Here is a 27,533-nt window from a genome sequence, read left to right as displayed (position 1 = left end):
GGACGGGATGCAGTGCACCCCAGCATTTTGTGTGTCCACAGCCACAGTTGTGTGCGTGAATGGATGTGTGTCATAATTTGGAGCTTTGCATGGTACAGTGTAAATATCATTTTAATAACTCTGCCCTGGAATCTTTCATCGCCTGCTCTGGAAGCCAGTAGGAAGCCTTAATTAATTCTCAGTGACCTGGGGAGGGACGGGTGCTCCTTCCCGATCTGCAGATAAGGAAACCCCAGCCCAGAGCTGGGAGGGGACTTGGCTAAATGGGCACCACTTGGCTCAAGTATTGGCTCCATGGCAGATTGGGTTTGAGGTCAGCTCTGTACCCATCAGTTTGAGCTGCCGGAAGAGGAAGAAGGGAGAAGAAGAGAAGAAAAGGGTCTTTGCATTTGTTTTTTCCGTGGGGGGAGAGCGCAGCATAGCCCCAGCTACCTCTCTGGGCCGTTTGTCAATATCCCTCCGTCTCTTGCTGTCCGGTCAAATCGCTGGCCCCTGAGTCAACCTGGCCTGTGGGCTCTGCAGCACTCAGAGCCCCGAGGTGGAGCGAATCCCCCAACTCTGTAAACATTCTCCTTTTGCAAACACCGGCCTTCAGAGGGGCCCACTACTAGGATGTGAGGGGAGAGAGAACCGGGCAGAGGGGAGAGGAGTGTTTGGGTCTAGAAGAACCCAGCTTTTTGTGCGCCCTCCTTCTCCCCACCCCCTCCCAGGTTTTTCCACCTGTGCCCCCACTGGATCAGGGTGTCAGTGTCTGTGTGCGCTCCTCGGCCCCTCACGTAAGGCCTCGTTCCTGCAAGGTGCTCCTCGCGAGGCTGGGGGGCCGTGTTTCCCGGCTGCGGGCCCCGGGCCCCCCCAGCGTCCCCGGGAGCGGAGGGCGCGGGCCCTTTAAATCCTCCAGGGCGGTGGCGGCGGGCCGGGGATGACATCAGCGGGCGGGCCCGGGGCTCAATGGGAGCCGACGGGCGCGCGCCAGGCGGGAGCGCGCGAGCCGGCGGCGGGGGCGGTCGGGCAGGAGGGCCGGGAGGAGGGAGGCGGCGTCGGCTGCACTGAGATCCCAGAGCCTGAGTCCGGCCGGGAAGAGCGGAGCGGAGCGCGGCGGCGGCGGCGGCGGCGGCGGTGGCGGCGGTGGCGGTGGCTGGGCCAGGAGAGGCTGGCGCGCCGGGCGGCTCTGCGAATCCTCCGGCATCCGCCCAGGCGGGCCGCCCCCGCCCGCGGCAGCTCCCCGAGCAGCGGCCCGGCACCGGCGCCTTCCCGGCGGGGTAAATATTGGGGGGCCGCGGGCCCGCGGAGGGGCGCAAACCTGGGGGGAAACGGGGCTCCCTCCGCCTCTTTGTTTTTGCGCGAGAGGGAGGGGAGGAGAGGGCGGACACACGCGCGTTCGCACTCGGGCATGGGGGGGCTGCCCGGGCGCCGCCCGCTCGGCCCGGCGAGGACAAAGGCGCGACTGGGGACGAGGAGGAGGAGGGTGACTATTATTTTGCAGGCTTGCCCGGGGGAGGCCCCCCGAGTCCGGCCCGCCTCCCCCTCCCCCAGCTGGACCGTTCAAGGCCCCAGCCGGCCGGGGCGGCCACCCCAGGCTGCGATTTGGGGACGCTGAGGGAGGGGGTCCGGGACTGGGGTGCTGGGGGGCACCCGATATTGTTGATTCGAAGAAAAGGGTCTTTGCATTTGTTTTTTCCGTGGGGGGAGAGCGCAGCATAGCCCCAGCTACCTCTCTGGGCCGTTTGTCAATATCCCTCCGTCTCTTGCTGTCCGGTCAAATCGCTGGCCCCTGAGTCAACCTGGCCTGTGGGCTCTGCAGCACTCAGAGCCCCGAGGTGGAGCGAATCCCCCAACTCTGTAAACATTCTCCTTTTGCAAACACCGGCCTTCAGAGGGGCCCACTACTAGGATGTGAGGGGAGAGAGAACCGGGCAGAGGGGAGAGGAGTGTTTGGGTCTAGAAGAACCCAGCTTTTTGTGCGCCCTCCTTCTCCCCACCCCCTCCCAGGTTTTTCCACCTGTGCCCCCACTGGATCAGGGTGTCAGTGTCTGTGTGCGCTCCTCGGCCCCTCACGTAAGGCCTCGTTCCTGCAAGGTGCTCCTCGCGAGGCTGGGGGGCCGTGTTTCCCGGCTGCGGGCCCCGGGCCCCCCCAGCGTCCCCGGGAGCGGAGGGCGCGGGCCCTTTAAATCCTCCAGGGCGGTGGCGGCGGGCCGGGGATGACATCAGCGGGCGGGCCCGGGGCTCAATGGGAGCCGACGGGCGCGCGCCAGGCGGGAGCGCGCGAGCCGGCGGCGGGGGCGGTCGGGCAGGAGGGCCGGGAGGAGGGAGGCGGCGTCGGCTGCACTGAGATCCCAGAGCCTGAGTCCGGCCGGGAAGAGCGGAGCGGAGCGCGGCGGCGGCGGCGGCGGCGGCGGTGGCGGCGGTGGCGGTGGCTGGGCCAGGAGAGGCTGGCGCGCCGGGCGGCTCTGCGAATCCTCCGGCATCCGCCCAGGCGGGCCGCCCCCGCCCGCGGCAGCTCCCCGAGCAGCGGCCCGGCACCGGCGCCTTCCCGGCGGGGTAAATATTGGGGGGCCGCGGGCCCGCGGAGGGGCGCAAACCTGGGGGGAAACGGGGCTCCCTCCGCCTCTTTGTTTTTGCGCGAGAGGGAGGGGAGGAGAGGGCGGACACACGCGCGTTCGCACTCGGGCATGGGGGGGCTGCCCGGGCGCCGCCCGCTCGGCCCGGCGAGGACAAAGGCGCGACTGGGGACGAGGAGGAGGAGGGTGACTATTATTTTGCAGGCTTGCCCGGGGGAGGCCCCCCGAGTCCGGCCCGCCTCCCCCTCCCCCAGCTGGACCGTTCAAGGCCCCAGCCGGCCGGGGCGGCCACCCCAGGCTGCGATTTGGGGACGCTGAGGGAGGGGGTCCGGGACTGGGGTGCTGGGGGGCACCCGATATTGTTGATTCGGAATTCTCTCCCAAACCCTGGTCTTCGGTAGGGTTCACCGGAGCATTAGCAGAGCCCCCAACCTCTTCGCTCCTGGCCTGGGTGCTCCGGACCTGGGGGTCAGCAAGGCTGCTCCCGCATGTTGGCTGGGGGCGCTTGGGGGCCCTGGGGTGATGGGGTGTGTGGTCACCCAGCCACCGATTCTGTTTTCCTTTGTGGAGAGAAAGAAAGGGGTGGGGGTTATTTATCAGATCGGATTCTCCCGTTTCTGCGTGTGAGAAATCCATGTTTTGCAAGTCTCTGTGGAACATAAAACTATGTTTGTGCCCGGGTGTCCTTAGAGAGAGGATTCCCAAGCTCTTCACGCCCAAACTCAAAGTGGGGTGAGCCCCCTCCCCAACTTTTTCCCTTAGTTTTCTTGCATATTTTCTTTTTGGATCAGCCTTCGTCAGGGAGAAAGATTTGGGAACAGGGGAAGGGGATCCTGAGTGTAAGTTGCACCCAATAAATGCCTATTTGGGGCTCCTTTGCCTGGGTGTCTGGGATGTCCCTCCACTTTTTATTTTAATGGTCCAGGGACAAGGGCCCTGGCTGGGGAGGGGGGTGGGCAGGGAGTAACAAAACTGCCCATGTGCCGTTCTGCTTGGTAGTTTGTCTAATTTTTTTTAACCAGTTGAAACTCCGGAATCTTCATGTCCGCCTTTTTTTTTTTTTTTTTTTCTTCGTTTATTCCAACGCCAACCCCCCACCCCGCCCCCCAAAGGAGAGAAAGAAGCAGCAAAGAACTGGAAAGCCTCTTCCATTCCTGACTCAAGCCTCTCTCCTCTCCTCTGGGAGGCTTTTGGGGAGACAGTGCTGGGACAGTCTAGGCTCTCCTTGGGGCCCTGGCCCCCCGGGCGTAGGAGGAACGCTGGCTGGTCTGGGTGGTAGCCCAGAAAAGTGGTGGTTGCCTGCAGGGCTGATTGTTTGCACCCTCTCTTCTCTGCCGACAGCCCGGTGAGTGGGGAGGGGCTGGGGGGTCATGTGCAGTGTATTTATGTAAGACACCCAGACGGAGGGCACGGTATTTATATAACCCGGCGTGGGTATTTATGTAATATAGGATGCGGGTGTATTTATGTTCCTTTCCTAACCTGCGGCTTTCCCGGCTGCCATGTGTGGTCTCTGAATTGGCGTTGGCGGAAGACGGACTGGGGGGGGGGGGTTGTTTGTGTGTGTACACACCCGCCCACCCCCCACCCCCTTCCCCAAGCTGGGCTCACAGTGTATGTCTGCATTTCTTTCTTCCTTTGGAGTGTACACACAGGACGGTGTGTATGTGAGGTGTGTGGCATGTGAGTTTCCCGCATATGTGGAGTGTGTTCTGCTGGCGGCCCTGGCACCTCAGCTGGGACTGGCCGGGCGTGTGGGCAGAGGCCCTTGGTGGAGAGCCCGGAGTTTGGCTGGCGCGGGGTGGAGCTCCTTCCTTGTGACCATTGGTGAAGGGCTAGTGGCGGCTCCCTGGGAACTAGTGCTGGGGCTGGATGTCTCTCCTGGGCAGGAGCTATTGGCTTCTTGCCTCCGCTGGGGTGGAGAGTTCCAGCCTGACCAACTGTGGAATAAAAGCTCTCCCGTCTCCCCTCCCGGGTGGTTCTGGCTTTTGGGGTAGTACTTGGCATGGGGAAGGGGCAGAGCCTCTGTGCCGCACACAGCTGCTTTTCCGTCTTCCTGTTTTGTTTGCCTCCTGGCCCTGGAATGAAATAGGTCCTGTTTGAGAGTGTGGAGGCTGCCAGGTAGGGCAGCAGGAACCCTGTCTGGGTCTTAGGGGAGGAAACTGTCACCAACTTGCTGCTGGGGTGGGGTGGGGAGCAGGTGGCATGTCCTCCCTGGGCCTCAGTTTCCTGTCTGCAGGGAGCGGCACCTCTTTACAGTTTTCTGCACTTGCCCCCTTGTAGACCCTCTGAGATCTTAGGGATCCCCCATCCCTCTCCTTATTTCATAGGCCGACCCTCCTCATCCCCCAAAGCAAAAACCACCTCCTCCTGGCCTTTGAGTTTCCTCCTCTGCTGCCCAGACCTTTGCCCCAGGCCAGAGCAGAGGCATCCCTACCAGGGTGGCCCCTGATGTTCCGTGAGCTTGGACACCCAGAGTGGGACACAGGAGGGAGGGAAGTGCTCAAATCAGCGCTTTCCCCCCAGACCTCCTCCCACACCACAGAAGCTGGTCCTTCAGCTCAAAACCTGGCTTTGGTCCCCTCGGTTGCTCTGCAGGGCCCCCTTAGGATACCCTCCTGATCTTGAAGAAAACCCGCCCCAAACTGTTCATCCAAAGAGATCCTTGCAGAGCGTCCTTTGTGAGGTTCTTGGTGTTGTGAGGTCGAGAGAGGGAGAGGACCAGAAGGTGGATGTTCTGGGGGCCCCTTTCTTGCCTTCCCCGTGAGTTGGGGAGGAGACCTCTCTGGCAGGGCACACTGCAGACTTGCAAGGTCTACCTCTGGGGAGACCAGCCCAGGCTGTGGAGACCTGGCCTCCAGTTCTTGGTGCCGGAAGCTGGAGGCCTGGGGTAAGGATGGGGGCCCCGGGGATCCTGTCAGTCCTGATGGGGCTGAGGAACTCCTTTGGGGACAGTTCAAGCTGTCCTCCTATCCCTGGAGGTTGGAATTTGCTGGTGGTTGCCATGGCCGCACCCCCAGGGTGATCAGCTCCTGCATCCCACCTCCCCATCACCCCCTTTGTCCTTGATTTTCCTTTCAGAGCCTTTGCCCACTGTGACTGGCCTGCCCCTGAGAGGCTCCTATTGGAGGGTCCCTGAATGAGTATCCCCCGAGGAGATGCTTGCTTTGCTCTTTCCTCCTGGGCCTTGTCTCTAGTCCCCCTTCTGCCTGGCTACACTGACACCTCTTCTGATAGCCTCACCACAGGTGGAGGCTGTTGGGCTGCCTGACACCTGGTTGCTCTTAGGCAAAGCAAGGCCAGATCCCTTCCTGGCCGGTGGGAGGGAGGATGGTGGTGTCCCAAGTTTCTCGTGGCTTTGCCTGTCCTTTGGTCGGGGAAGAGTGGGCTCGGGGGGCCAGGCCCCCTTCCCAGCTCCCCTCTTCTCTGACCCCATGCTTCTGTTTACTTTTGCAGCAAGAGTGAACCATGGAGCTACGTGTGGGGAACAAGTACCGCCTGGGCCGGAAGATCGGGAGCGGGTCCTTCGGAGATATCTACCTAGGTGAGTGTTTCTGGCTCCAGCTCAGTGGCTCTGGAGCCCCTGGGGCAGCCCTGGGGACTAGGAGGAAAGGTGCCAACATTTCATGCTCTGAAGTCAGAACGTGGCTCTGGTGGCATGTTTTGGTCATTTTGTCCCCAGAGCCATCCCAGGTGGGGAGGGAAGCAGCAGGCTGGGGGTGAGGCAGGCCGAGGGGCTCCTCAGTCAGGGCAGGATGGGGTTCCCACTTGCTGCAGTCCGGGCAAAGGAGGGTATTTTTAACTGGTTTCTAGCTGCAGATGAGCTGGGTCTCCAGCTGGGCGTGGGAAAACCCAGGCTGGGTTAGCACCCCTGTCTCTTGTCTCCTGGGGGAAGGATGCTGGTGGACAGAAGAGGCTTGAGCAAGCTGATTGCTCCCAGCTAGGCCCCCTCCCTGGGGTCCGGCCTCTTGGAATTCAGCCCAGGAAGGCTTCGGAATGACGCAGGCTCCCCGTAACCTCAGGGCCGGGGCGGGGGGCAGTCTTAGCTTTTAGGATCTCTCTCCCTGGATGTGCTTCCTGTTGAAAGTCTGAGTTTGCTCTCTTGTTGTTGATTAAACAAGTCACTGACATCTCACCCCGTCCTTGACCCAGGAGAATGCCCCTTTCTCAGCTGCCCTGGGGGTGCGGGGCACGGTCGTGGGGCACGGCCCTTCCTTGGCAGTTGTTGGTCTGGAGGGGAGAGATTGTGTTGGTAATCGTGAATTGGAGTTGTTAGAGCAAGGTGGCAGCCCCTGGGGTTTCTCCCCATTCCTGTCCCTGCACCCTTGGAAGCATCTGTGCCTCTGTTTCCCTCCTGGGAAAAGAACAATAAGTCAGTTCTGTCCTGGGCAGAGGAAACTGACAGGTCAGTGTGCCGTGCTTATTGCTTCAGAACTCGGGGGGTTTCTCTTACTCAGTGATCTGGGTCCCTGCCCTCTTAGGGTATGAAATCTGCTTCTCAGTGAGCTGCCCCTTCCCCATCAGAGGGGCGGGGGACAGGTATGCCCACATTCTCTGGACAGTACTCAGGCTGGGCTGGGCCCTGTTTGAATGCGGTCTTTCCTCACAACAGCCTCTAGAGATGGTGCCGAGCTGTCCCTGCTTCACACATTGAGACGGGGCAGCACGATCAAGTTGGCCAGCGAGGCTTCTCTCCAAAACTAGAAAAGACAGGGAATTCCCTGGTGGTCCAGTGGTTAGGACTCCACACTTTCACTGCCAGGGGTGCGGGTTTGATCCCTGGTCGGAGAACTAAGATCCCGCAAGCCGCGTGGCGTGGCCAAAAAAGAAAAGAAAACAAACAAACAAGAAAACTAGAAAAGGCAAGCTTTCTAGCCACAGTCCTCCACAGGAGTGAGAGTGTAGAGGACAAAACGTGGGAGAGACCCATCAGACCTGGCTTTGTGCGGTTGGTGAAGTTCGTGTGGTACTGATGCCTGGCCGACCTAGGACTTTCATGAGGCACAAGTGAAATGGCGCGTAGGAAAGCATCTTGTAAACTGTAAAGTGCCAGCCAGATGTGCAGGTCATTGTCAGACACCTAGTAGATCACCCTCCTGTAAGCACTGCAGAGCTCAGAACAGAGGGAAGGAACAGTGCCGGCTGGAGCTGTTTGAAAGGTTTGCTCTGTGACTCTGAGCTCCTCTGGGGGGAGGCGGGGAGGCGTTGGGTTGTGTCCACCTTCTCGCCCCAGCGCCCAGCACGTGGGGGCTCAGTGAAGGCCTTTCAAGTGAAAGAATGAGGAAATGGGGGCTGTGACGTGCAGAGGCCTGTGAAGCGGCTTCACTTGTGGCAGGAGAGAAGAAGGTGGGGACATGGGGGCAAGTTCAGGTCCCCAGTCTATTTCTCATGTGCTGTGTGACCTGGGATAAGTCACTTTCTGTCTCTGAGCCTCAGCATTCTCATCTGTGAAAGGGGATGCCCATCTCCTTACTGTTTGTGAAATTGGGGTGGGTATAAAGGACCCTCTTATCATGGAGGCTTTGGGCTCAGGACTGAAGCCTGGAGCCACTGGCTTGAGGGCAGAGGGCCGGGAGAGGCAGCTTTTGGCTGATGCATACCTGCTCCTAGACAACACCCAGCCCCAGGCCTTCTCTTTGCAGAAGGGAAACTGAGGCCCATAGATGGAGGGGCAACCCAAGGTCATTCAGAAAGTCAGTGTCCCTGGTGCATGTGGTGGGACCTTGCTGGGGGCAGTACTTCCTGTTTATCCAGTAATCATCTAGTTCATTTTTTTAAAAAATATATTTATTTATTTATTTTTGCCTGCGTTGGGTCTTCGTTGCTGCGCGCGGGCTTTCTCTAGTTGTGGCGAGTGGGCACTACTCGTTGCGGTGCGGTGGCTTCTCTTGTTGCGGAGCACGGGCTCTAGGCGCGCGGGCTTCAGTAGTTGTGGCACAAGGGCTCAGTAGTTGTGGCTCACGGGCTCTAGAGCGCAGGCTCAGTATTTGTGGTGCACGGGCTTAGCTGCTTTGCAGCATGTGGGATCTTCCCAGACCAGGGCTCGAACCCATGTCCCCTGTATTGGCAGGCGGATTCTTAACCACTGCGCCACCAGGGAAGCCCCCATCTAGTTCATTTTAAAAACTAGGTCCGGGTTTACTCCTCTTTGTACAGGCTTTGGAGTAAATTCTACCAGGGTTTAGGTACTGACGTTTCTTTTCCTCACTGTATGCCCTTGAGCAAGTGATGACCTCTGCCAGCCTTGGCTTCCGCATCTGTAAAATGGAGTTGCGAGGCGTCCAGGGTGGTGAGAAGTAGTGAGGTCACAGCATGCAAAAACTCGGCACATGCTCGGCCCTGCAGTGGTGCTTTTATGTTGTGTCCCCCAACCCTCAGTCTTGGTTAGGATTTGCTACTGTCAGGAGCTGGGTCCTTTGGGGCCTGAGTTGGGGGGTAGGGAGCTGTTTCTCTGCTGACTGTCCAGCCTTTGCTGGCTGCACAGGCCTCGGGGACCCTGGCCTGATGCAGTGTCCTGCCAGCTCCTTCCTGGGCCCCTCTCGCTGGTGTGGGGATGGTAGTGATTGTAGGGCCTCCCCGGCTGGCCTCACTGGCTCCCTTTGTTCAAAGCTGTGGCCACATTCTTGTCACTGGTGCCGGTGCCAGGGCCTGACTCCAGATGGCCTCTGCAGGTGGGGCTGGGCGCGGCCTCCAGGCCCTGCTTTCCAGGATCGACTGAAGGCGAGCACATTTGTGGATGTGGCCACAAGGCCTGTACTCCTCTTCCAGCGCCTCCTCCCTCTCCCCTCGGCATCGTGCAGGGCCAGCTCTGGTAGGGCCTCACCTTGGCTGCATGGGGTCCGGAAGCGGCCGAGCCTGTGCCACCCACTTTACCAACCGCTGGCCGTGTGCCTCAGGAGCTCTCTAGACCGCTTAGTCTCTGGTCCTCAGTTCCAGATGGGGGAGGGAGCTGTGCACCCCAGCGGGTGATGGTGTGGGTACTGCCCCCCTTCAGCCCAGCCCGGTCCCTGATGGTACCGTCTGTGAGCATCTGAGCGAGCCCCCGCTTGGGCTTGATCACCCCCCTCCCCACCTAGAACTTGCCAAGGTCCCAGACCCTCTAGGGCTGGCCAGGTCTGAGCCCTTCTCTACATCCAAGTTTGTTTTCCACACGAGCCCCACAGGGCTGCTCGTTCTCCTAGGGGCCACCTCTGCCGCCTTTGCCTGGCACTTTTCACTTAATCAAGGTTATCCTTTGTTGTTCCCACGGAAGGTGAGCTGAGCTCCTCCAGGGCAGGGCTGCCTCAGGTGGCCCAGGGCTCAGTATGTGTCTGGTGATTGAATGAATGAGATGCTAGGGAATGAGATGCAGGGGCTCTAGAGACTAAGTTTCAGATCCTGGCTCTGCCCCAGCCAGTTCTGTGTGACCTCAGGCCAGTTACGTATCCTCTCTGAGCCTCAGGTCAGTGGCTGTGAGAAGTGAGGGAGGTCAGAGAGAAGACTGGCAGCTTCCTGGTAGAGTTCAGAGGCAGTGCAGGGGTCTGGTGGTGGTGGGACCCGTAGGCAGCTGTGACAGCTTTCCAGCAGTTGGTTGGGGTCAGAAGCCTTTGCCTAACAGCTTAGGTCCCTGTTCAGGGAAGTTGTGTGGCATTTGGTCATCGACCTTTGGTGTCTCCGTTTCCTCATATGATACAAACAGTAGTACTGGCAGGATGGAGGAAGAGCTCAAGGGGACAAAGGGCTCTTCCCCTCCACCTCCCCATTTCGGGAAGGGACGTTCTCCCGGCACCTCTGCTCCCTGCGCAATCTGCTGAGTCATAAGTGCTGAAGGCCCTGCATCATCCGGTGTCTCTTGGTCTCTTCCCCCTGCCTGGGCGGGGCCGCCATCGTCTGGACAATTGCAGCAGCCTCCTTCTGGGTCGTCCCCCCCCCCCACCTCAAGTCCTCTCCGGTCCTTTCTGATACTCCAGTGGGTCTCAACGAGGGGAGGGAGGCCAGAATTTGTCTCACAGGGGACGTCTGGCAAGGTCTGGAGACATCGTTGGTTGTTTCACCTCAGTGTGGGGGTGTGCTGCTGGCAGCTAGTGGGTAGAGTCAGGGATGCTGGTAAACACCCTGTGGTGCACAGGGCTGCCCCAGAGCAGAGAGTCAGCAGTGCCCTGTAATAAGGCATCGATGCCTGGCCCCTGGAGTCTCAGGCTGATGGCCAGGATTGTAGCTTGGCATTTGAGCCCCTTCCCATCTCCCCCTGACTCACCTCTTCCACGGTCTTCTTCAGCCACCTCGAGCTCCAGCTGCACTAGACCACCCAGCGTTCACTGCACCCACTCCTGTCGGGCCTTTGCACGTGCTGTGACCATAGTCTGGGATGGTCCTGCTCACACAGCAGGAGCCCTTGCAGCCTTTCCTCCCACTGCATGGCCAGTGGACTGCAGTGAGCCCCAGCTCCCCACCACCCCCATCCCCATCCTCACTGTCGCCTGGAAACGTGTGAGGCTTTCCCCAGTGATGAGTTTTGACGTGTCAAAAGCACTTTACAGTTTGCAAAGCACTTTCTCTCCCATTGCTCACTGGATTTGGGGATCCCCCTTTTTTTTTTTTTTTAAGTTTTAAGTGGTTCAGAAATGAAAACACAAAACCAAAACACAAAAACATGCTAAGTGAAAGGAGCCAGTCACAAAAGATCCCATATTCTATGATTCTATTTATATTAAATATCAGGAGTAGGCACGTCCATAGAGACAGAAAGTGGATTAGTGGTTGCCTAGAGCTGGGGCGTTGGGGGAGATGGGGAGCGACCACTAAGAGATGCAGGTGTTTTGGGGATGGTGAAAGTGTTCTAAAATTGATTGTGGTGTTGGTTACATGACCTTGTGAATATACTGAAAACCACTGAATTGTACACTTTAAAGAAGTAATTGTATAGAATGTGAATTATATCTCAACAAAGGTGTTGAAAAAAATGACAAGACGTAACATGGTGTCAGAGAAATGTCCTTTTCCCCTGCTGTCCTAATCCAGCCCTGATCCAACCCTGTCCAGTCTTGACTGGTTTCTCATGTTCCTTTTGAGTGTTTCTTTATGTTGATACAAACACACACAGATACATATTGTTTCCCCACTTTTTTTTTTCTTTAACCACTGAAAGGAGAGCATATAATACATACTGTTCTGTACTTTGCTTTTTCACTTCCTGCAACTTTGAGATCTTTCCCCTTCTACACCGAGAGAGCTTCCTCATTCTTTCTCCATTGTGTTCCGTTTTATGTATGGGCCTTTCTTTATTTAACCAGTCCCCACTGCTGGACATTTGGGTTGTTTCCAAGCTTTTCCTGTTGCAAACAGCCTAAGTGGACAGCCTCATCCAGGCCTTATTTTGCACTGTGCGAGGGTATCGAGTAAAGTCCCCGGAGTGGGAGCTGGAGGGAGCCAAGTGCCCTTGCAGCCAGGCTTCCCCAGTTCACACGGGGACCGCTAGGGAGGAGTGACCCCTCCCACCGAGAGCGCAGGCTAGCTTGGGTGGACATGGTCTTTTAATATTTATTTATTCATTTACTGTGGCTGCTCTGGGTCTTGGTTGCGGTACTCGGGATCCTTAGTTGCAGCATGCCTACAGGACCTAGTTCCCCGACCAGGATCGAAATCGGGCCGTCTGCATTGGGAACTCGGAGTCTTACCCACTAGACAACCAGGGAAGTCCCTGAGTAAGCCATTTTTATACTAATGATTTCTTTCTTCCTCTGTGAAGTGTGTGTTTGAATCCTTTACCCTATTTCCGACGGAGTCTTTGGTCCTTTTCCTAGTGCTTTGTAGGTGCTCATTATATCTTAGTGTGATGTTAGCTCTTTGCTATTGATAAGAGTGTGCACTGTTTCTTAGGAACTTTGTTTCTGGTGTTTTTGCCGCGGAGAGGGATTCCTTTTTTGGAGGAGGGAAGGGAGCCTTTTTTTTTTTCTTTAATGGCTTCTGGGTTTTAAGTCAGGATAAAAAGCCTTGCCTACCCCCAAGTTAAAAGGCAGTGCTCCTTTCTTCGAACATCTCATTGTTTTACTTTTTTATTAAATGTATAAAACATGTGCACGGGATAAGGCATCTTTCCCAACACCCAGTTGGAGGGGGACATGCCTGTCACCTAGAAGGCCCCTGGTACCACACCCCGTCCCGCCCTCTGCTTCCCCCACACAGAGGTAACCACTGTCTTGACATTTTAAGTTATTCTCTTCTGTTAGTTTTATCGCATGTTTATATCCCTAAACTATATATATTTCAGCATTGTGTGTTTTGAAATTGAGACAATTAGAACTGTGCTTGCATCCTTCTGTCTCTTCCTTCCTTTTTTTTTTTTTCATTAAATTGAGGTGAAATTCACACAACATAAATTTAAGCATTTTAAAAGTACACAAGTTAGTGGTATTTAGTACAGCCCCAGTGTTGTGCAACCACCATCCCTACCTAGTTCCAAGACATTTTCATCACCCAGAAGAAAACCCTGCACCTATTAAGCAGGCCCATCCCATTTCCCCCTGCCCCCAGCCTGTGGCAACCACCAGTCTGCTCTTTGTCTCCATGGATTCATCTGTTCTGGACATTTCATATAATGGAATCAGACAGTATTTATTTGCCCTTTGGTGTGTGGCTTATTCACTGAGCGTAGTGTTTTTAAGGTTCATTGATGTCACAGCATGTGTCAGTGCCCTGTTCCTTTTCAGGGACAGGCAAAGTGGCTATCCACGCCTCTTTTGATGGACATTCAGGTGTCTCCACCTTCTGGCTCTTGTGAATGGTGCTGCTCCTTGCTCTTCGCACTCAGGGTTCAGATGCTGAGAGCCACCCGCTTAGCCGTCGTGTATGCCTTCCACTGCCTGTGGCATCCCCGGGGCGCTTGCGCCACCCTGTAGCCATCCCTCTGGTGCTGGACTTTGCGGTCTTTGTTGCTGTGCAGGTCCTTTCGTGTCCGTCCTCCCGGTGCTCACGGTTCTGAAGGGCATACACTTGGGAGTGGACTGGCTTGGCCAAGGTTTGTGTGTGTTCAGCTTTACCAGGTAGAGGCCAACCTGGTTTCCGAAGTGGTTGAGCCAACTTACACTCCAGTTTTCTCCCCCGTACTATATTTTGCTCCACTTCGGACTTCCGGTGCGTGCTGTGAGCTGGGCTGTCTTTTCTCAGATGCCAGTTATTCCAAGGACGTTTGTTGCATAGCCCCATCTCGTCCCCTGATTTGAGGTGCCAGCTTTATCCTGCCTGTCCTCAGTTCTTCCAGTCGTTGTGCCCTCCTCCGGACTTTCTCTGTTGTCTGTGTGCTAAGACTACACCGTTTAGGTGTGGCAGCTACAGTCCTGCTTGGCCCCAAGAAGGAGCCGGCCTCTCAGCCTAGCCCCCAGCCCTCCAAGTCAGCCCACCCATTACTGTAGCTGGGGAAACTGAAGCCAGGTGCAGCGGGGATTTGGGTCTTTCTTGAGACAGCCTTGCCGCCCTCCCTTCTCTCCTCCTCAGCCCCACACCCCACTGACCTCACCTCTCTTCATCTCGGGTGTCCTCAGTAGCTCCCACGCTCCAGGATGAAGTTCCCCTTACTGGTCTGTGAGCGTTTTTCGGCTGTGCCCTGAGCCCCCTCGCATCCAGCCTTCCTGCTGCCCCAGCCTCCGGTTCTCTGAATGGTCCATAGCCCTCACCTCCTTCCCCCGGCACGAGCTGCAGCTCTGGCTCTCCCTTCCCACCCAGGCTGGGTCGGGTGCCTGCTCTGTGACCCACAGTCCCTCCGCTTCCCTTGGATACAGTGCCAGGCCCTCTGCACAGACTCCCCCAAGGGGCGCTGAGCTGCTCTGGGGCAGACACGTAGTTGGCCCTGGTCTGGTGCTGCCTGCCCAGCTGAGTGTGACCCCGGTCCCTTGCCCCTGGCAGGTGCCAACATCGCCTCTGGTGAAGAAGTTGCCATCAAGCTTGAGTGTGTGAAAACGAAGCACCCCCAGCTGCACATCGAGAGCAAGTTCTACAAGATGATGCAGGGGGGAGGTGAGGGCTGGAGGGGGCTGGAGGGGGGCGGGAGCCTGAGGAGCTCTGCGCATGTGCCGTGTGCTTGTGCACGTGGGAGGGGCCCTGGGGCTGGGCGGGGTGGGGAGTGACTGCCCCTGACAGCGCTACGTCCCCCGCAGTGGGAATCCCGTCCATCAAGTGGTGCGGAGCCGAGGGTGACTACAACGTGATGGTCATGGAGCTGCTGGGGCCCAGCCTCGAGGACCTCTTCAACTTCTGCTCCCGCAAGTTCAGCCTCAAGACGGTGCTGCTCCTGGCCGACCAGATGGTGAGCTCCCCACCTACCCACTCGGGCTGGGGACTGGGCTCCCAGCTTCCCTTCCAACCTCCTCTGCTCCGTCGTGCCAGTGGGCACTGGGTACCCAGCTGGAGGATGCTGGAGCAGGAGGCAGTGATAGCGACGTAGGACAGGCCTGGTTCCTGGACCAGGACCAGGGGACCTTGACCATCAGCCGTGGTTGGGGGGTCGGTAAGGAGGGGGTATTAAAATGCAGGCTCCCAGTTTCCACTCCAGACCTGCTCGGTTGGGCTTCTGGGGAAGGCCTGGGACTCTGCCCTCGGGTGAGTGTAAAGCCTGTGGTCACACAGACCTGGGTCCTGTCCCTGTGGGGTGACTGTAGGTGAGCTGCTGGGCTTCAGTCTCCTCACGAGTGTCTTCCCTTTGCTGGGTTGTCTTGCGGTCACCTGGGACGCCACACGGTGCCTGGACCAGAGCAGGAGCCCACAGACAAGCGGTGCTTAGGTCCTCAATCCCTTTATAAGGGAGGAAAATTTTAGAAAAAGAAAACTTAAAAAGCATAGAATTCTAGCCCTGGAATGATATACATGGAGATCTTGTTACATAGGGGTCTGTAGCTGTGGCTGCCCTCCAGAACGGCTGCAAACATCCGCCAGTTTTAGGCTAGATGTGTGTGTGTGCAGATGAGGGTTGTCAGATTCTCATAGGACGGGAGACTCAAAAAGGGTTTAGGAAATACTCAGAAGCCTGAGGCCCAGGGAGGGGACCAACCTGCCAGAGGACCTATTGTGTGCATATATGTTAATTTAAGTTTCTAATACATTGTTTAAAGGAAGACAAGGGCCTGTGTGTCCGCCTTTCTTTGGTGTCCTCTGGAAGCCAGGGGACAAATCCTGTCTGTATGCTCCATCTCTGTCACCCCTGCCAAGTTTAGGGTTCACTGGTGCTCCTGTTCCCCCCAGTCTGGTTGCCAGAACAGCCTTCGAAATGCCTCTTTGGTCCCTTGAGGGTCTCTCATGTCCTCTGTGGGTGTAGAGCCAGGCAGGTGAGGCCTGAATGCCTTTCTGGGCTTCATTTCTAGATCTTGCCATTCGCTTTCCTGCCTTGCTCTCTTTCCTTTGTCACAGCGAACTTGATGAACTCTTCCTTCAGAGTTCCTCTCTACTGTCACTTCCTCCAGGAAGCCTTCCGTGACCTGACCCTTGAAATCATCATACATGGTGATTGCAGACTGATCTGCCCCCCATCCCCCCACCGACCCGTGGCAGGGACCACGTTGTGTTTTCCATCGGTACGGCCCCAGCCCCTCTGTGGAGCATGTGCTGAATGACTTGCTCTCCCCTCCCCCAGATCAGCCGCATTGAGTACATCCACTCCAAGAACTTCATACACCGGGACGTCAAGCCCGACAACTTCCTCATGGGGCTGGGGAAGAAGGGCAACCTGGTGTACATCATTGACTTCGGCCTGGCCAAGAAGTACCGGGACGCCCGCACCCACCAGCACATCCCCTACCGGGAAAACAAGAACCTGACTGGCACTGCCCGCTACGCCTCCATCAACACTCACCTGGGCATCGGTGAGTGAGCGAGGCCCGGGAGCAGAGTACACCCATGGGCTGCTGGCCAGGACCCTGGGTTTCCTTCTGCAGCCTGGGTTTATTCCCCTGGCTGGCCGCCCAGGCAGGTCTTCTCTTTCACAAGAAGAGCTGTGGGGTGCCGAGCACCCGCCCTCTCGTGCCTTACTCATCCCCGCAGCAGCCTTGGTGTGCGAGGCTGTTTCCCCATTTTTTAAAAAAAATATAAATTTATTTATTTTATTTATTTACTTTTGGCTGCCTTGGGCCTTTGTTGCTGCACGCAGCCCTTCTCTAGTTGCGGTGAGCGGGGGCTACTCTTCGTTGCGGTGCGCGGGCTTCTCATTGCGGTGGCTTCTCTTGTTGCAGAGCACGGGCTCTAGGCGCGCGGGCTTCAGTAGGTGCGGCACGTGGGCTCAGTAGTTGTGGCTCGCGGGCTCTAGAGCGCAGGCTCAGTAGTTGTGGCGCAAGGGCTTAGTTGCTCCGCGGCATGTGGGATCTTCCCGGACCAGGGCTCGAACCCGTGTCCCCTGCATTGGCAGGCGGATTCTTAACCATTGCGCCACCAGGGAAGCCCTGTTTCCCCATTTTTACGGGTGGGAAATGCTGGCTCACCGTGTGACACAGGTCACTTAAGGTCATACAGCTTAGCAAGTGCCAAAGTCAGATCTGACCTCAGCCCTGTCTGATGCCACTGCTTGAGCCTTATCCGCAGGGTGGGCCAGGCAAGGAGGCCCCGGGGTGCCTACTGCATAGTTGCTGAATGAATGAGTGCCTGAGCTGGAAAAACTATGCCTAGGTTGTGTTGGAAAAGCTCAGCCTCAGGCCCCTTCTCTGTAGAAGAGGGTGATAACAGTGCCTGTTTGTAGTGGGGCTGCAGCAAGCCAGCATGTGACAAGGGGGGGCTCGTGCTGGGTGCACAGAGGGGGTTGTTACCCTCAATCAAGGAGCATGTCCTGGAGAAAGGGGTCCTGACTCCCGTCAGCCGGGAGCCCAAGTGGACCCTGCCCCTCACCTCGTCCTTGACTCTGCAGAGCAAAGCCGTCGAGATGACCTGGAGAGTCTGGGCTACGTGCTCATGTACTTCAACCTGGGCTCCCTGCCCTGGCAGGGCCTCAAAGCGGCCACCAAGCGCCAGAAGTACGAGCGGATCAGCGAGAAGAAGATGTCGACGCCCATTGAGGTCCTCTGCAAAGGCTACCCCTGTGAGTAGCCCAGTGGGGCAGGTGGTTAGCCTGGGACCCCTGAGGCCCCTTCTGAGGGGCAGACGAGACCGCACAGAGCCTGTCCTGGGCTACCACTGCCTGGCACCAGGACGTCAATCACAGGCTCTGCCACTGTTCAGGCACAGCTAGGAGGCCTGGCTGGTAAATACCGAGTGTCCGCAACCCACACTCCGGCCTCGCCTCGTAAGGGCTGAATGTCAGGAAAAACTCCAGACCTTCCTCTTCCTGGGAGTCTCCTTCACTACTCTCACGGAACACTTCACTTCTGACGCTTCTGGTCACCAAAGGTCTGGGGTTTTTTTCCCCCTCAGCAAGCAATTCTCTGACACCAGCCGGGTGTCCTAGAGTTTAACTCAATTCCGACACTATCTCCCTGGAGGTAGTGTCAGATCCCACAGGGTAAGGGCTCAGTCCCACACGGCTGTTCCCACCACACTTCAGATGCCAGTCACGAGTCCAGGTTGCCACCTGTGCGTCTGATTGATTGGCTATAAATAAATCTGAGGTTCCCATGACTCCCTCCTTGGGTTTGATTAATTTGGCTCACAGAAGTCAGGGAAGTACTTACTTATGTTTACCAGTTTATTAAAGGATGTGGTAAAGGATACAGATGAACAGCCAGTTGAAGAGAGATACATAGGGTGAGGTTTGGGAGGGTCCCGAAAGCATGAGCTTCTGTCCGCGTGGAGTTGGGGTGTGTCTCCCTCCTGATATGGATGTGTTCACCAACTGGGAAGCTCTCCAAACCCCACGCTACTGGGATAGTTATGGAGGCTTCATCACATCGGCACGGGTGATCATTAACTCCATTGCCGGCGCCTCTCCCTTCTCTAGAGAAGTGGGTAGGGCCGAGGGCTGGAAATTCCCAGCTTCTAATCATGGATTGGTCTTTCTGCTGACCTGCCCCCACCCAGGAGCCACCCAGAGGCTCCTCCTTAGAGCAAAAGCTGCTCCTTAGTGCTCTTACCACCTAGGCAGGTGCGAGGGCTTTAGGAGCCCAGGGGCAGGAGCCAATATATATATTTCCTATTGTCTCACAAGGGTCCTCTCTTGCCTCTGATTTTCAGAGGAGGAAATGGAAGTTTTCCTCCTGTGGCTTAGAGTTCCTGTCGGGCTCTTGACAGGCTGAAGTTCATGGATTGTTGTAGAGAGGACGGCCTCTTGGACCTCATCTTGACCCCTCTTAGATCAGAAGTATCTGTAGGGACAATGGCGGGGTGGGACAGCGCCGGCTGTTGGGGGCCCTGGGAGCATGGGCCTCATGGTGGCGCCTTCTGTCCCCCTCCACCAGCTGAGTTCTCAACATACCTCAACTTCTGCCGTTCTCTGCGGTTCGACGACAAGCCCGACTACTCCTACCTGCGCCAGCTCTTCCGCAACCTCTTCCACCGTCAGGGCTTCTCCTATGACTATGTCTTCGACTGGAACATGCTCAAATTCGTGAGTCACCTGGAGGCCGAGGCGGGCTTGGGGGACTGGACTGGGGAAGCCAACGTGACCCCATAGCGGGCGGGGCTCCCGGAAGATGGGAGCTATGAGCTGGACAGTGCAAGTGACCTCACCGGGGTCCCAGAGCCCCTGTGTTCCTCCCACTCCAGCGGCATCTGTGCTGACGGCACGTGCTGCAGTGGTCAGCGGGGCCCAGGCGGGGCACCACCTCCCACCAGACCCAAGAGGGCCTGTTTGGGCCTCAAGTCCATCCTAGGTGCCTGGATGGGTGGGGCGCGGATGGCGCTGGTGGGCCCCCCTGCTGTCTTGATTGTGGCCTACACCATCCTGCTCTTGTTGCTCTGCACATCCCAGGTGACGGCCTTCACTGAGGCCCCCTTGGCCAGCCTGGACCCCTTCATTGTGGTTTCCTTCTTCCTGGTCATGGGACTCTGGGTCTTGCTAGGCGCCTCCTCTCTCTCTCTCTCTCTCTCTCTCTCTCTCTCTCTCTCTCTCGTCTTGGGGGTGGGGTGGGGAGAAGTGTTGGTCAGCTGGGCCTAGAGCTCCGGAATCTGTGAAATCCTATGTCTTGTTTCCCGTCTCTTCTGGAAAAGGGGGCTTCCTCGAGCCAGGCTCAGCCCCGTGACAGCGACGCTATTGCACTGCCCAGGCCCCGCCCCTGTGCCTGTGCCAGGTCCATGTACCCACCCACGTACTGGTAAGGACCCTCCCAAGACCTGGCCTCTCCAAGACTTACCGCTTGGCGGGCTGAGCACGAGGCTGAGCCCCTGCTATGCTCTCTCTGTCCCTTCCAGGTGCCCGGCACCCCTGGGCACCCAGGACCCTCCAGATAGGCCCATGGAGGAGATGGAGGAGCTGCTCCCCTCAAACCACTGGCCTGTGGTCTGGACCTCAGGGCCCCAGTTCTGACATCCCCAGGTGTGCCCGAGCCCATCGGGGCCAGGCCCCAGGAGACATCCCTTGGCATGCTGGGAGTACAGTGGAGAGGCATGACGGAGAAGGCCCTGCTGCGAGATTCTTGGGGACGAATCGGCTGTCTGATGACCAGGGCCTGAAGGAGGGACGATGTTCACTGCCCTGGACGGGCCTGGTGGCAATGGGCACCGGGACCAGCCTCAACCAGACCCCCTCGGTGGCCTCTGCATTGAACCTGAACTCATTAAACGCCCCTACCTGTACTGCGTTTCATCGTGGCGTGCCTCTTGGTGGGTGCCCTCGGCCTGCTCCACCAGATGCTCAGGACCGAGTCCTTGTTCTCCAGGACGCTAGGATCGGCACTTGGTCTTGGGCCCCTCCTCTCTCTGGCTCTCAGACAGTGGCCTGGTACTGTTCCCTAAGGAGTGGGGCAGAGGATGGGGGTTCCACAGGCCGAAGGGCCCCGAGGGTGAGAGATGGGCAGTGGGGCACCTTTCACCCCAGACCTTCTGGCTGGGAGCACAGCTGAGGGCCCGGGGCCAACTCGTCTTGCCCCAGGGCACTGCTCAGGGCACTGGGCACCTGCTCATCCGTGTAGAAAGTCATTCCTGAGTCTGGTTCTGGGCTGAGCTTGGCCCTTTTCTCGGTATAGCTCCAGGAATGGATTTTTCCATCGTCTAGGCCTGTGCCCTCCAATGTGGTAGCCACTGACTACGTGTGGCTAATTTTTAATTAAAATTAATTAAAGCTGAAAACGTACTTCCTCAGTTGCATTTGGCACATTTAAAGTTCTCAGGAGCCACAAGCGGCTGGCTAGTGGCTGCCGTACCCAGCAAGGCGGATGTGAACATATCCATCATCACAGAAAGTTCTGTGGGACCTGCTACTCCAGATGGCTCCTCACAGAGCTGCTCATGGGACCATCCAGCTGACAAGATCTCGCCTCAAGCCAGGCCGGGAGCACGCTCTCCACCCATTGCTGGCACCCTGACCCCTTCCTGGGACTCCCTTAGAGACAGGCCCTGGACTCAGAAGCTGAGCAAAGGTGCCAACAGCCTTATCCTGCCCCGATCTCTGGCTTGAGGGCCATCATACTGGATAATTGGGCACCTTTGACCCCATCACCACTGTAGTGAGCTCAACTGCCTCCCGCTGCCCCTGGCAGAAGTATCTGCAGACACACGATGGAGACCTTCCACACTTTCACCCCGAGACCAAGCCCCTCCTACATCACCCCTTCCCCCCTGCAAGAAACCTTCATCAGCACCTACCAGCAGACTGGACACCATGCTGGATGCCGTGAGCCACAGACTCTTCCATGGGAAGGATCCTGCCCTTGACTGAGAACTTCCCTCCTTGGAATGGCCACCTTGTATCGTTCGGCATCAGGGCCCTGGAATCCCCGGATACCTGGAGCCTGAGATGTTGCTCTCAGCACACAGAACCACTGTGTTCCGAGGTCCAACTAGCTGGCCAGGTGGAAACTCGACACAGCCAAGGACAGGGGTCCATACGACACTGGTGAATGCTTGTGTGACTTTGATGTTGACCTTTTTGTGTTTTCACGTGGGCAAATAAAAGCCAAGAGACCTCCCTGGTGTGCGTTTCTTGAGGCATCACTTGGGTTGGTTAGAAATGGGGAGAGTAGCTGACCTCGGCGTGCCGCAGGCCTGAGCCTCCTGAGGTCACAAAGGGCAGGGGCTCCAGCCCTCTGCTCAGCCAGGAGCCGTGCACCTCTGAGTGAATCACTTGGCTTCACTGAGCCTGAGTTTCTCCAACCAGGGAGTGAGTTCATACCTGCCTTGTAGGGTTGATGTGCCCTCTGCCCATGGGATGTTTAATGAGTGGGTGCTGCAGCTCATATCATAGGTTTTGCTGTGCTTCTGGCTGAGTCATTCTCTTTGCCAATCTGTAATTGAGTGGGTGGGAACCCGGGGTGAGGACTGGAGGTCGGGAGATGGTCCCCTGGTGCTTCCAGGCCTGCCTGGACAGGCTTGTGGGTGGGAGGACTGGGAATGTGCATCCCTAGAATGTTCTGCTAAGTGCTCTGGGGGTGCGGAGAGCAGAGCTGGACTGGGTGGCAGAAGCCTGGGTTCGCACCCCAGCTCTGCTCTGAGCTGTGTGGCTCCAGGAGGGTCCTGAGGCCTCTCTGGGCCTTGGTTCTTCGGTAGGATTCAGGGGTCTTTCTGATCCCCAGCCGCTATCTCCCGGAATTGCTTAAAGTCAGGGGCCCCCCCCACCCCATCTCCCAGTGGCAGCAGGGCCTCCTCCGCCAGTTCTCTGGGAGAGACAGAGTTGCAGAAGCCCGCACCCCCTGGCCCATGAGCAGGCCCCCAACTCAGCCTGCAGCTCTCTCCACAGATGCGGCCCCCCTCATGCCAGCCCCCGCCCTTCCCTGTGGACGACCCCAGGACCAACTAGGTAACGCGGCCAGGCGCCACTCCCATGCCGCACTCCTCTCTGGGCCTTCCTCCTTTCCTCCTGCACTGGGGGTGGCAGTGGCTGGACGGCAGAGCCCCCAGGGGCTCACGCACCCCTTCTGCCACAGCCTGCCTGCTGGGCCTCTTTTTCTTCTGTGGGGCATCTAGCCCATTCCTTCTCCAGCTCCCATCCCAAGACAGGCAGCATCTCTGTGGGTCCCCCGGGCCTCTTGGCTGTGGTCCCCACAGCACCTGCCAGAAGCCACTGCCAGGTCCAGGGGCAGGGGAAGAACAGCCCTTTGAAAAGATTCCCTGGCTAGGCACTGGGAAGCCTGGTTTGAGTCCTGGCCCCGCCTTCAGCTAGCCTGGTAACTCTCTCTGGGCCTCTGAACACCTGCCCTGCAGTATTTGGAAACTTTGAGGAGCTGGGGGCCCTCCGTACACATTGGGGACCCAGGTTGGGAGGGCCACGAAGTTCCCTTGGTTGTCCTGGGTCTGGCTTCCTCCTTCCGGGCAGTTGTGTGGCTTTGTTTCTCTGTGCAGTGTGATCATGGGTCATTCCCAGGTCTCTTGGGCTTCCTGCTTTGTGGGGAGGAGGTTGGACCAGAGGGTTTCTGAGATGCCACTTCCGCAAGACGCCCACCTGGCCTGCCTCCCGCTGCTCTGACCCCGAGGGAGTGCCAGATCCCGGAGCACGCTGACCTCGCAGGGCTGACCAGGTCTCATCTCACACCCACAGGGTGCAGCCCGGAACCCCGAGGACGTGGACCGGGAGCGGCGAGAGCACGAGCGTGAGGAGAGGATGGGGCAGCTCCGGGGGTCTGCGACCCGGGCCCTGCCCCCTGGCCCGCCCACTGGGGCCGCCGCCAGTCGGCTCCGCAGTGCGGCCGAGCCTGTAGCTTCCACCCCTGCCTCCCGCATCCAGCAAGCCGGTGAGCAGACACCTTGGGCAGCGCGCGGGGCCCGAGGGGGACGCGGGGCGGCCAGGGCCCCAGACGCTGAGGGCAGCTTCCTCCCGCTTCGCCCTCCAGGCAGTACTTCTCCCAGAGCGATCTCACGGGTCGACAGAGAGAGGAAGGTGAGCATGAGGCTGCACAGGGGCGCACCCGCCAACGTCTCGTCCTCCGACCTCACTGGGCGGCAAGAGGTCTCCCGGATTTCAGCCTCACAGGTGAGCTGCCCTCACTCCAGCCCTTCTGTGCTGAGCCAGGAGAGGTAACCGCCCCAGCAGGCGCTAGAGCTGGAACCCAGCCCTCTGCCAGGGGCCCAGCCTGCGTGGGCGGCGGGGCGCTCACAGAGGAGGGCCTCGTGGTCCCTGCCATCGGCGAGCCCCTGCCGTCCCGGTCAGCACAGGCTGGAGGGATGGGTGGACCCTGTCGGCTGGCCCCACTTAGGGGCCATGTTTGGGCGAGGAAAGTTGGGAAGGGGGAATCCGGGGTTACCCAGGGAAGGGGTCCGGCAGAGGTGGGCGGGAGACCTGCTCTGGGCCTCCTGCCTATGTGGGAGGAGTCTCAGCAGGACAGGCCACGAGCTGGGAGTCCAGCGGCTCCATTCACGTGTGGCCTTGAGCGGCTGCTTTGCCGCTGGGGGCAGGGTTCTTGTCTTACAAAACAGAGACATCCTGGGTCCTTGAGATCACGTACCCCTGCCCTTGGCTTGAGGGGCTTGGGTTGGGGGTGGGGCTCCAAGGTGGGGAAGAGACTGGCCAAAGTGCCGTGGCCAGCAGCTCACCTCTCCCACCTCTCTGCCTCCCTTCCCAAAGACAAGCGTGCCATTTGACCACCTCGGGAAGTGAGGAGGAGCCACCATCGGACCAGTATTTGCTTAGGTGAGCCGATGTCTGCTGCAGGCGTAGCCCCGTCGGGTCTGGAAACACCCACGGCCCCCTGGAGGAGCCCCGTGTGTGTGCTCTGTGCGGGCCCTGCCCACGCCAGCTAACTTCTGCTGGAAAACTCCCTCTTGCGTGGGGCAGTCATCCATCCCCGCTCTGCCTTAACTATTCTGGAAGGTTGGTAGCAGGGACTGAGCCCGGGGCCCCACACCCCGACCTTCCCCAGGGCTTTAGCCTTGTCCCAGCCTCCGGGCTGTTAAACGCTTCATTCATGCAGAGCACGTAAGACAGGGCCCTGAACTTAGGAGTTTCTCTGCTGTCAAAGAAGGCCCTTGGTGGCCTCCACGAGCCCAGGAGAGGCCCTCTGGCTAGTGTGAGCCTCCATGGAACTTGTGGCTGCCTGAGGCCTTGAGGTGGCGTGTTGCAGCTTTGCACTCGGGGCCCGCTTGGGAACCCGCTTGGGGCTCCTTCGGCGGTATGTGGGGGGGGGATGTCGGAGCTCCCTGGGGAATATGTACCTGGCTGGCAGCAGCTTACGTTTCACAGACTTGACCTCACACCAGGACATCCTGCGTGCGATCTGCTTTGTGGAAATGTATTCCACAGGCAGCTCTGGGGCATAAATCGGGGTTTACCTTCGTCAGACCTCAGACCCAGGAACCAGTCCATCCGTGGCAGGATGGGGCAGATGTGTGGCTGGGGGGTGGCTGCTCACCAGAAAGAGGGAGAGAGGTTCTGTGTCTTTCCTGTGAAAATGGAGCACCTACTGTGTGCCCCAGAGAGGGACCAGCTCAAAGCCTCGGGGGCAGGAAGACGGGAGCTGAAGGCCGCCGGCAGATGGGTAGCCAGAGGCAGATGTGCACCTGATCTGTCTTCTCTCTCCCCCTTTCTAGTGTCTTCACTGTATTTTCTTTTTAAAAAACAACAAAAAGATGGGGAAAAAAAAACCACTCGAACAAAAAGAGAAAAAAAAAACCCAGCACAAAACCAACGATGGATTCTCTTTCGATTCTTTTTTTTTCTTTCTTTTTCTTTTTTTTTCTTTTTTTTGCCAATGGCAAGAAGATGGGATGCCCTCGGCATAGAGGATCCTCGTCCCTTCACACTTCCCGCTCCCCACAGCCTCAGGCTGCCAAACACTCCCAGACATCAGGCTACACTTGGCGGACACCGCGGCCCTGCCACGGCCGCCGCCTGACATGGCTGGGAGGGGGACAGTTCTGCACTGGAGCTGCAGCAGGTCCTCACGGGCCCTCAGGAGGCGGCCTGAGGAGCTGGGGGAATGGATTGGTTGGTCAGAGGCAGGTCCCACTGGGTGTCCATGAGCCTTGGGACCACGGGGGACGTGCGCAGCCCCACCCCCCTGAGATGACGGCCGCCGACTTTCTGTGTTGGGCTTTTGCCAGTGCCCCTCTCAGCGTTTGGGTCCCTTCTTTGCCTGTCCACAGAGACCTTGAGGAGGGGGTGGTGAGGCAGGGGGGCCAGGAGCCCTTGTGGGCGTGTGTGTATGTATCTGACCTGTATCTCCCAGGACAGCAGGTGTCCCACCCACCTGCCAGGCCGACTTTGTGTTCTCATCCCCCTAACAAGGACATGGGGGTGGGCGGTGACCTCCATGTCCCTCAAGAAGGGCACAGAGGGTCTTTGGCACCACCGACCCCTGAGACTGTCATCAGCCTGTGGTCCCCCTTTTCTGGTCTTAGGGCAGAATCCGTGGAGACTACTTCCAGAAGGCATCTGGCTCCTGGGTTATAAATTAATTCCCTGGTCCTGACACTCACCTGGGGTCAGGCCTGGGCACTGGATTTATCCATCCTGCCTAGTTAACACTCGTTTTTACTTTATTTTTGTTTGTTTTTTTCTGTGTGTGTATTTCCTAATTTATTTACCTCTGTTTCCCCTTTTTTTTTCTTTTTCTTTTTTTTTTAATTAAAGAGCAAAGCTTTTTATTACTTTGTAATTTAAAAAACTGAAAAAAAAATACTGATGAACTTTGGGGGGAATTTTGTACTTTTTTCCTGTGTAAATATTGGACTTTTTTGAGCTTTATTGTGGTTGTTAATTTGAAGTAATAAAGTAGAAAAGGATAAAGTGACATGGGCAGCCCTTGGTCCACCCACCTCTTTGCTCTGGGGGCTCCTCTCCAGCAGACCTGGGAGCCGGGGATGGCTGAGGACACTCGGAGAGTACTTGGTACCTCCCTGGGACTGTTTTAACCCTGTGCTTCAAAGACCACACACAGACCACCTGGGGACCTCGTTAAAATGCAGCTTCTGACTCAGGAGGGCTGGAGTGGGGCCTGAGAGTCTGCGTCCGAGCAAGTTCCAGACGATGCCCACGGCCCAGGCCACACTGAATAGGAAAGTTCAAAACGCTCTTCACGTTATCCACAGTTCTGAGTTCTCTTAGCCATTAATGCTGAGTTAGGTGTTAATCTCCCTGCCTTCAGATGAAGAAACGGTGTGAAGGTAAAATAACTTGCCCAAGAACACAGCTCTCCTGGGTCCAGTGGCACCTGTGCCACAGATGAGCCTGGGCAGTTCCTTCAGCCAGGCTTGCATAAAGGAACAGCCCTCGGCCTTGGCTGCCTTTGTCTGGCCAGCTTATACAAGAATTTGTCTAGCAGGCCGTGTTTATCCAGCACACATTACTTTCCTACTTCTCGTTCATTAACCCAAAAGCCGCTGTTGCCACAATCTCCACTCACAGGCAAGAGCTCAGGCTGGGGAGGGGGGGGTGGAGGGCTCTGAGAGACCGCTTGTAAGTCCTGGGCATCGCTCAAAACCCTCATAATTCAGGTCCCTTCCAGTGCTGGCGTTCGAAGACCCTATGACCCCACAGCCTGGCTCAGGCCTGGTAAAGGGTCTCCTTCTGGCCCTCCGTGTGAGGCTGAGGCAAAGATGGGTCCTTATTCTTGACCACCAGGAGATGCCAGAGGGCCCTGCATTGTAGGCAGTGAACCACAGGGAGACCTGCCTTGGAGCAGGGTGACAGTATAGTTGGTGATTCCCAGCCCCTCCCATCTGACATCAAACAGTGTCATGTTACCAACTGTGGGCCCTAAGGGGAAATACAAGGAGTTAATCTTTTTAAAAAAAAATTTTTTTAATTTATATATCTTTTGCAGTGAAAATCTTAGATCCTATTAATACTAATGTGCTTATTTGCTGTATCCTATAATATATGTAAGTTTCAAAATTACAATTTTAATGTTACTACTAAAAGTATACCTATGGATGGGAATTCCCTGGCTGTCCAGTGGTTAGGACTCCAAGCTCTCACTGCTGAGGGCCCAGGTTCAGTCCCTG

At 57.5% G+C, this 27,533-nt stretch overlaps 1 protein-coding gene across 4 annotated transcripts; it reads left to right on the top strand.

Moving 5' to 3' along the window:
* The first annotated feature begins 2,322 nt into the window (after positions 1 to 2,322).
* On the top strand, positions 2,323 to 27,325 carry CSNK1E (casein kinase 1 epsilon). Of its 4 annotated transcripts, XM_007111724.4 has the most exons (11): positions 2,326 to 2,538; positions 6,015 to 6,102; positions 14,439 to 14,549; positions 14,690 to 14,838; positions 16,159 to 16,387; positions 17,419 to 17,589; positions 18,902 to 19,050; positions 23,134 to 23,326; positions 23,426 to 23,565; positions 24,157 to 24,222; positions 25,119 to 27,325. In XM_007111724.4, the coding sequence occupies exons 2-10, from the start codon at positions 6,027 to 6,029 to the stop codon at positions 24,187 to 24,189; spliced, it is 1,251 nt and encodes a 416-aa protein (XP_007111786.1). In that variant the 5' UTR covers positions 2,326 to 2,538; positions 6,015 to 6,026; the 3' UTR covers positions 24,190 to 24,222; positions 25,119 to 27,325. The 4 variants fall into 4 exon arrangements, with proteins under 4 accessions (XP_007111787.1, XP_007111786.1, XP_054938946.1 ...); XM_007111725.4 differs by lacking the exons at positions 23,134 to 23,326; positions 23,426 to 23,565; positions 24,157 to 24,222; positions 25,119 to 27,325 and adding exons at positions 19,653 to 19,756; positions 19,854 to 21,595 and having other exon boundaries at positions 2,323 to 2,538; XM_055082971.1 differs by lacking the exons at positions 23,134 to 23,326; positions 23,426 to 23,565; positions 24,157 to 24,222; positions 25,119 to 27,325 and adding an exon at positions 22,336 to 22,395 and having other exon boundaries at positions 2,330 to 2,538.
* Positions 27,326 to 27,533: the final 208 nt, after the last annotated feature.

This window comes from Physeter macrocephalus, unplaced genomic scaffold (genome assembly GCF_002837175.3).
Source record: "Physeter macrocephalus isolate SW-GA unplaced genomic scaffold, ASM283717v5 random_398, whole genome shotgun sequence".
Taxonomy (NCBI): domain Eukaryota; kingdom Metazoa; phylum Chordata; class Mammalia; order Artiodactyla; family Physeteridae; genus Physeter; species Physeter macrocephalus.
Note: the sequence above shows the minus strand (reverse complement) of the source record. Positions and strands in the feature narration are given on the sequence as shown.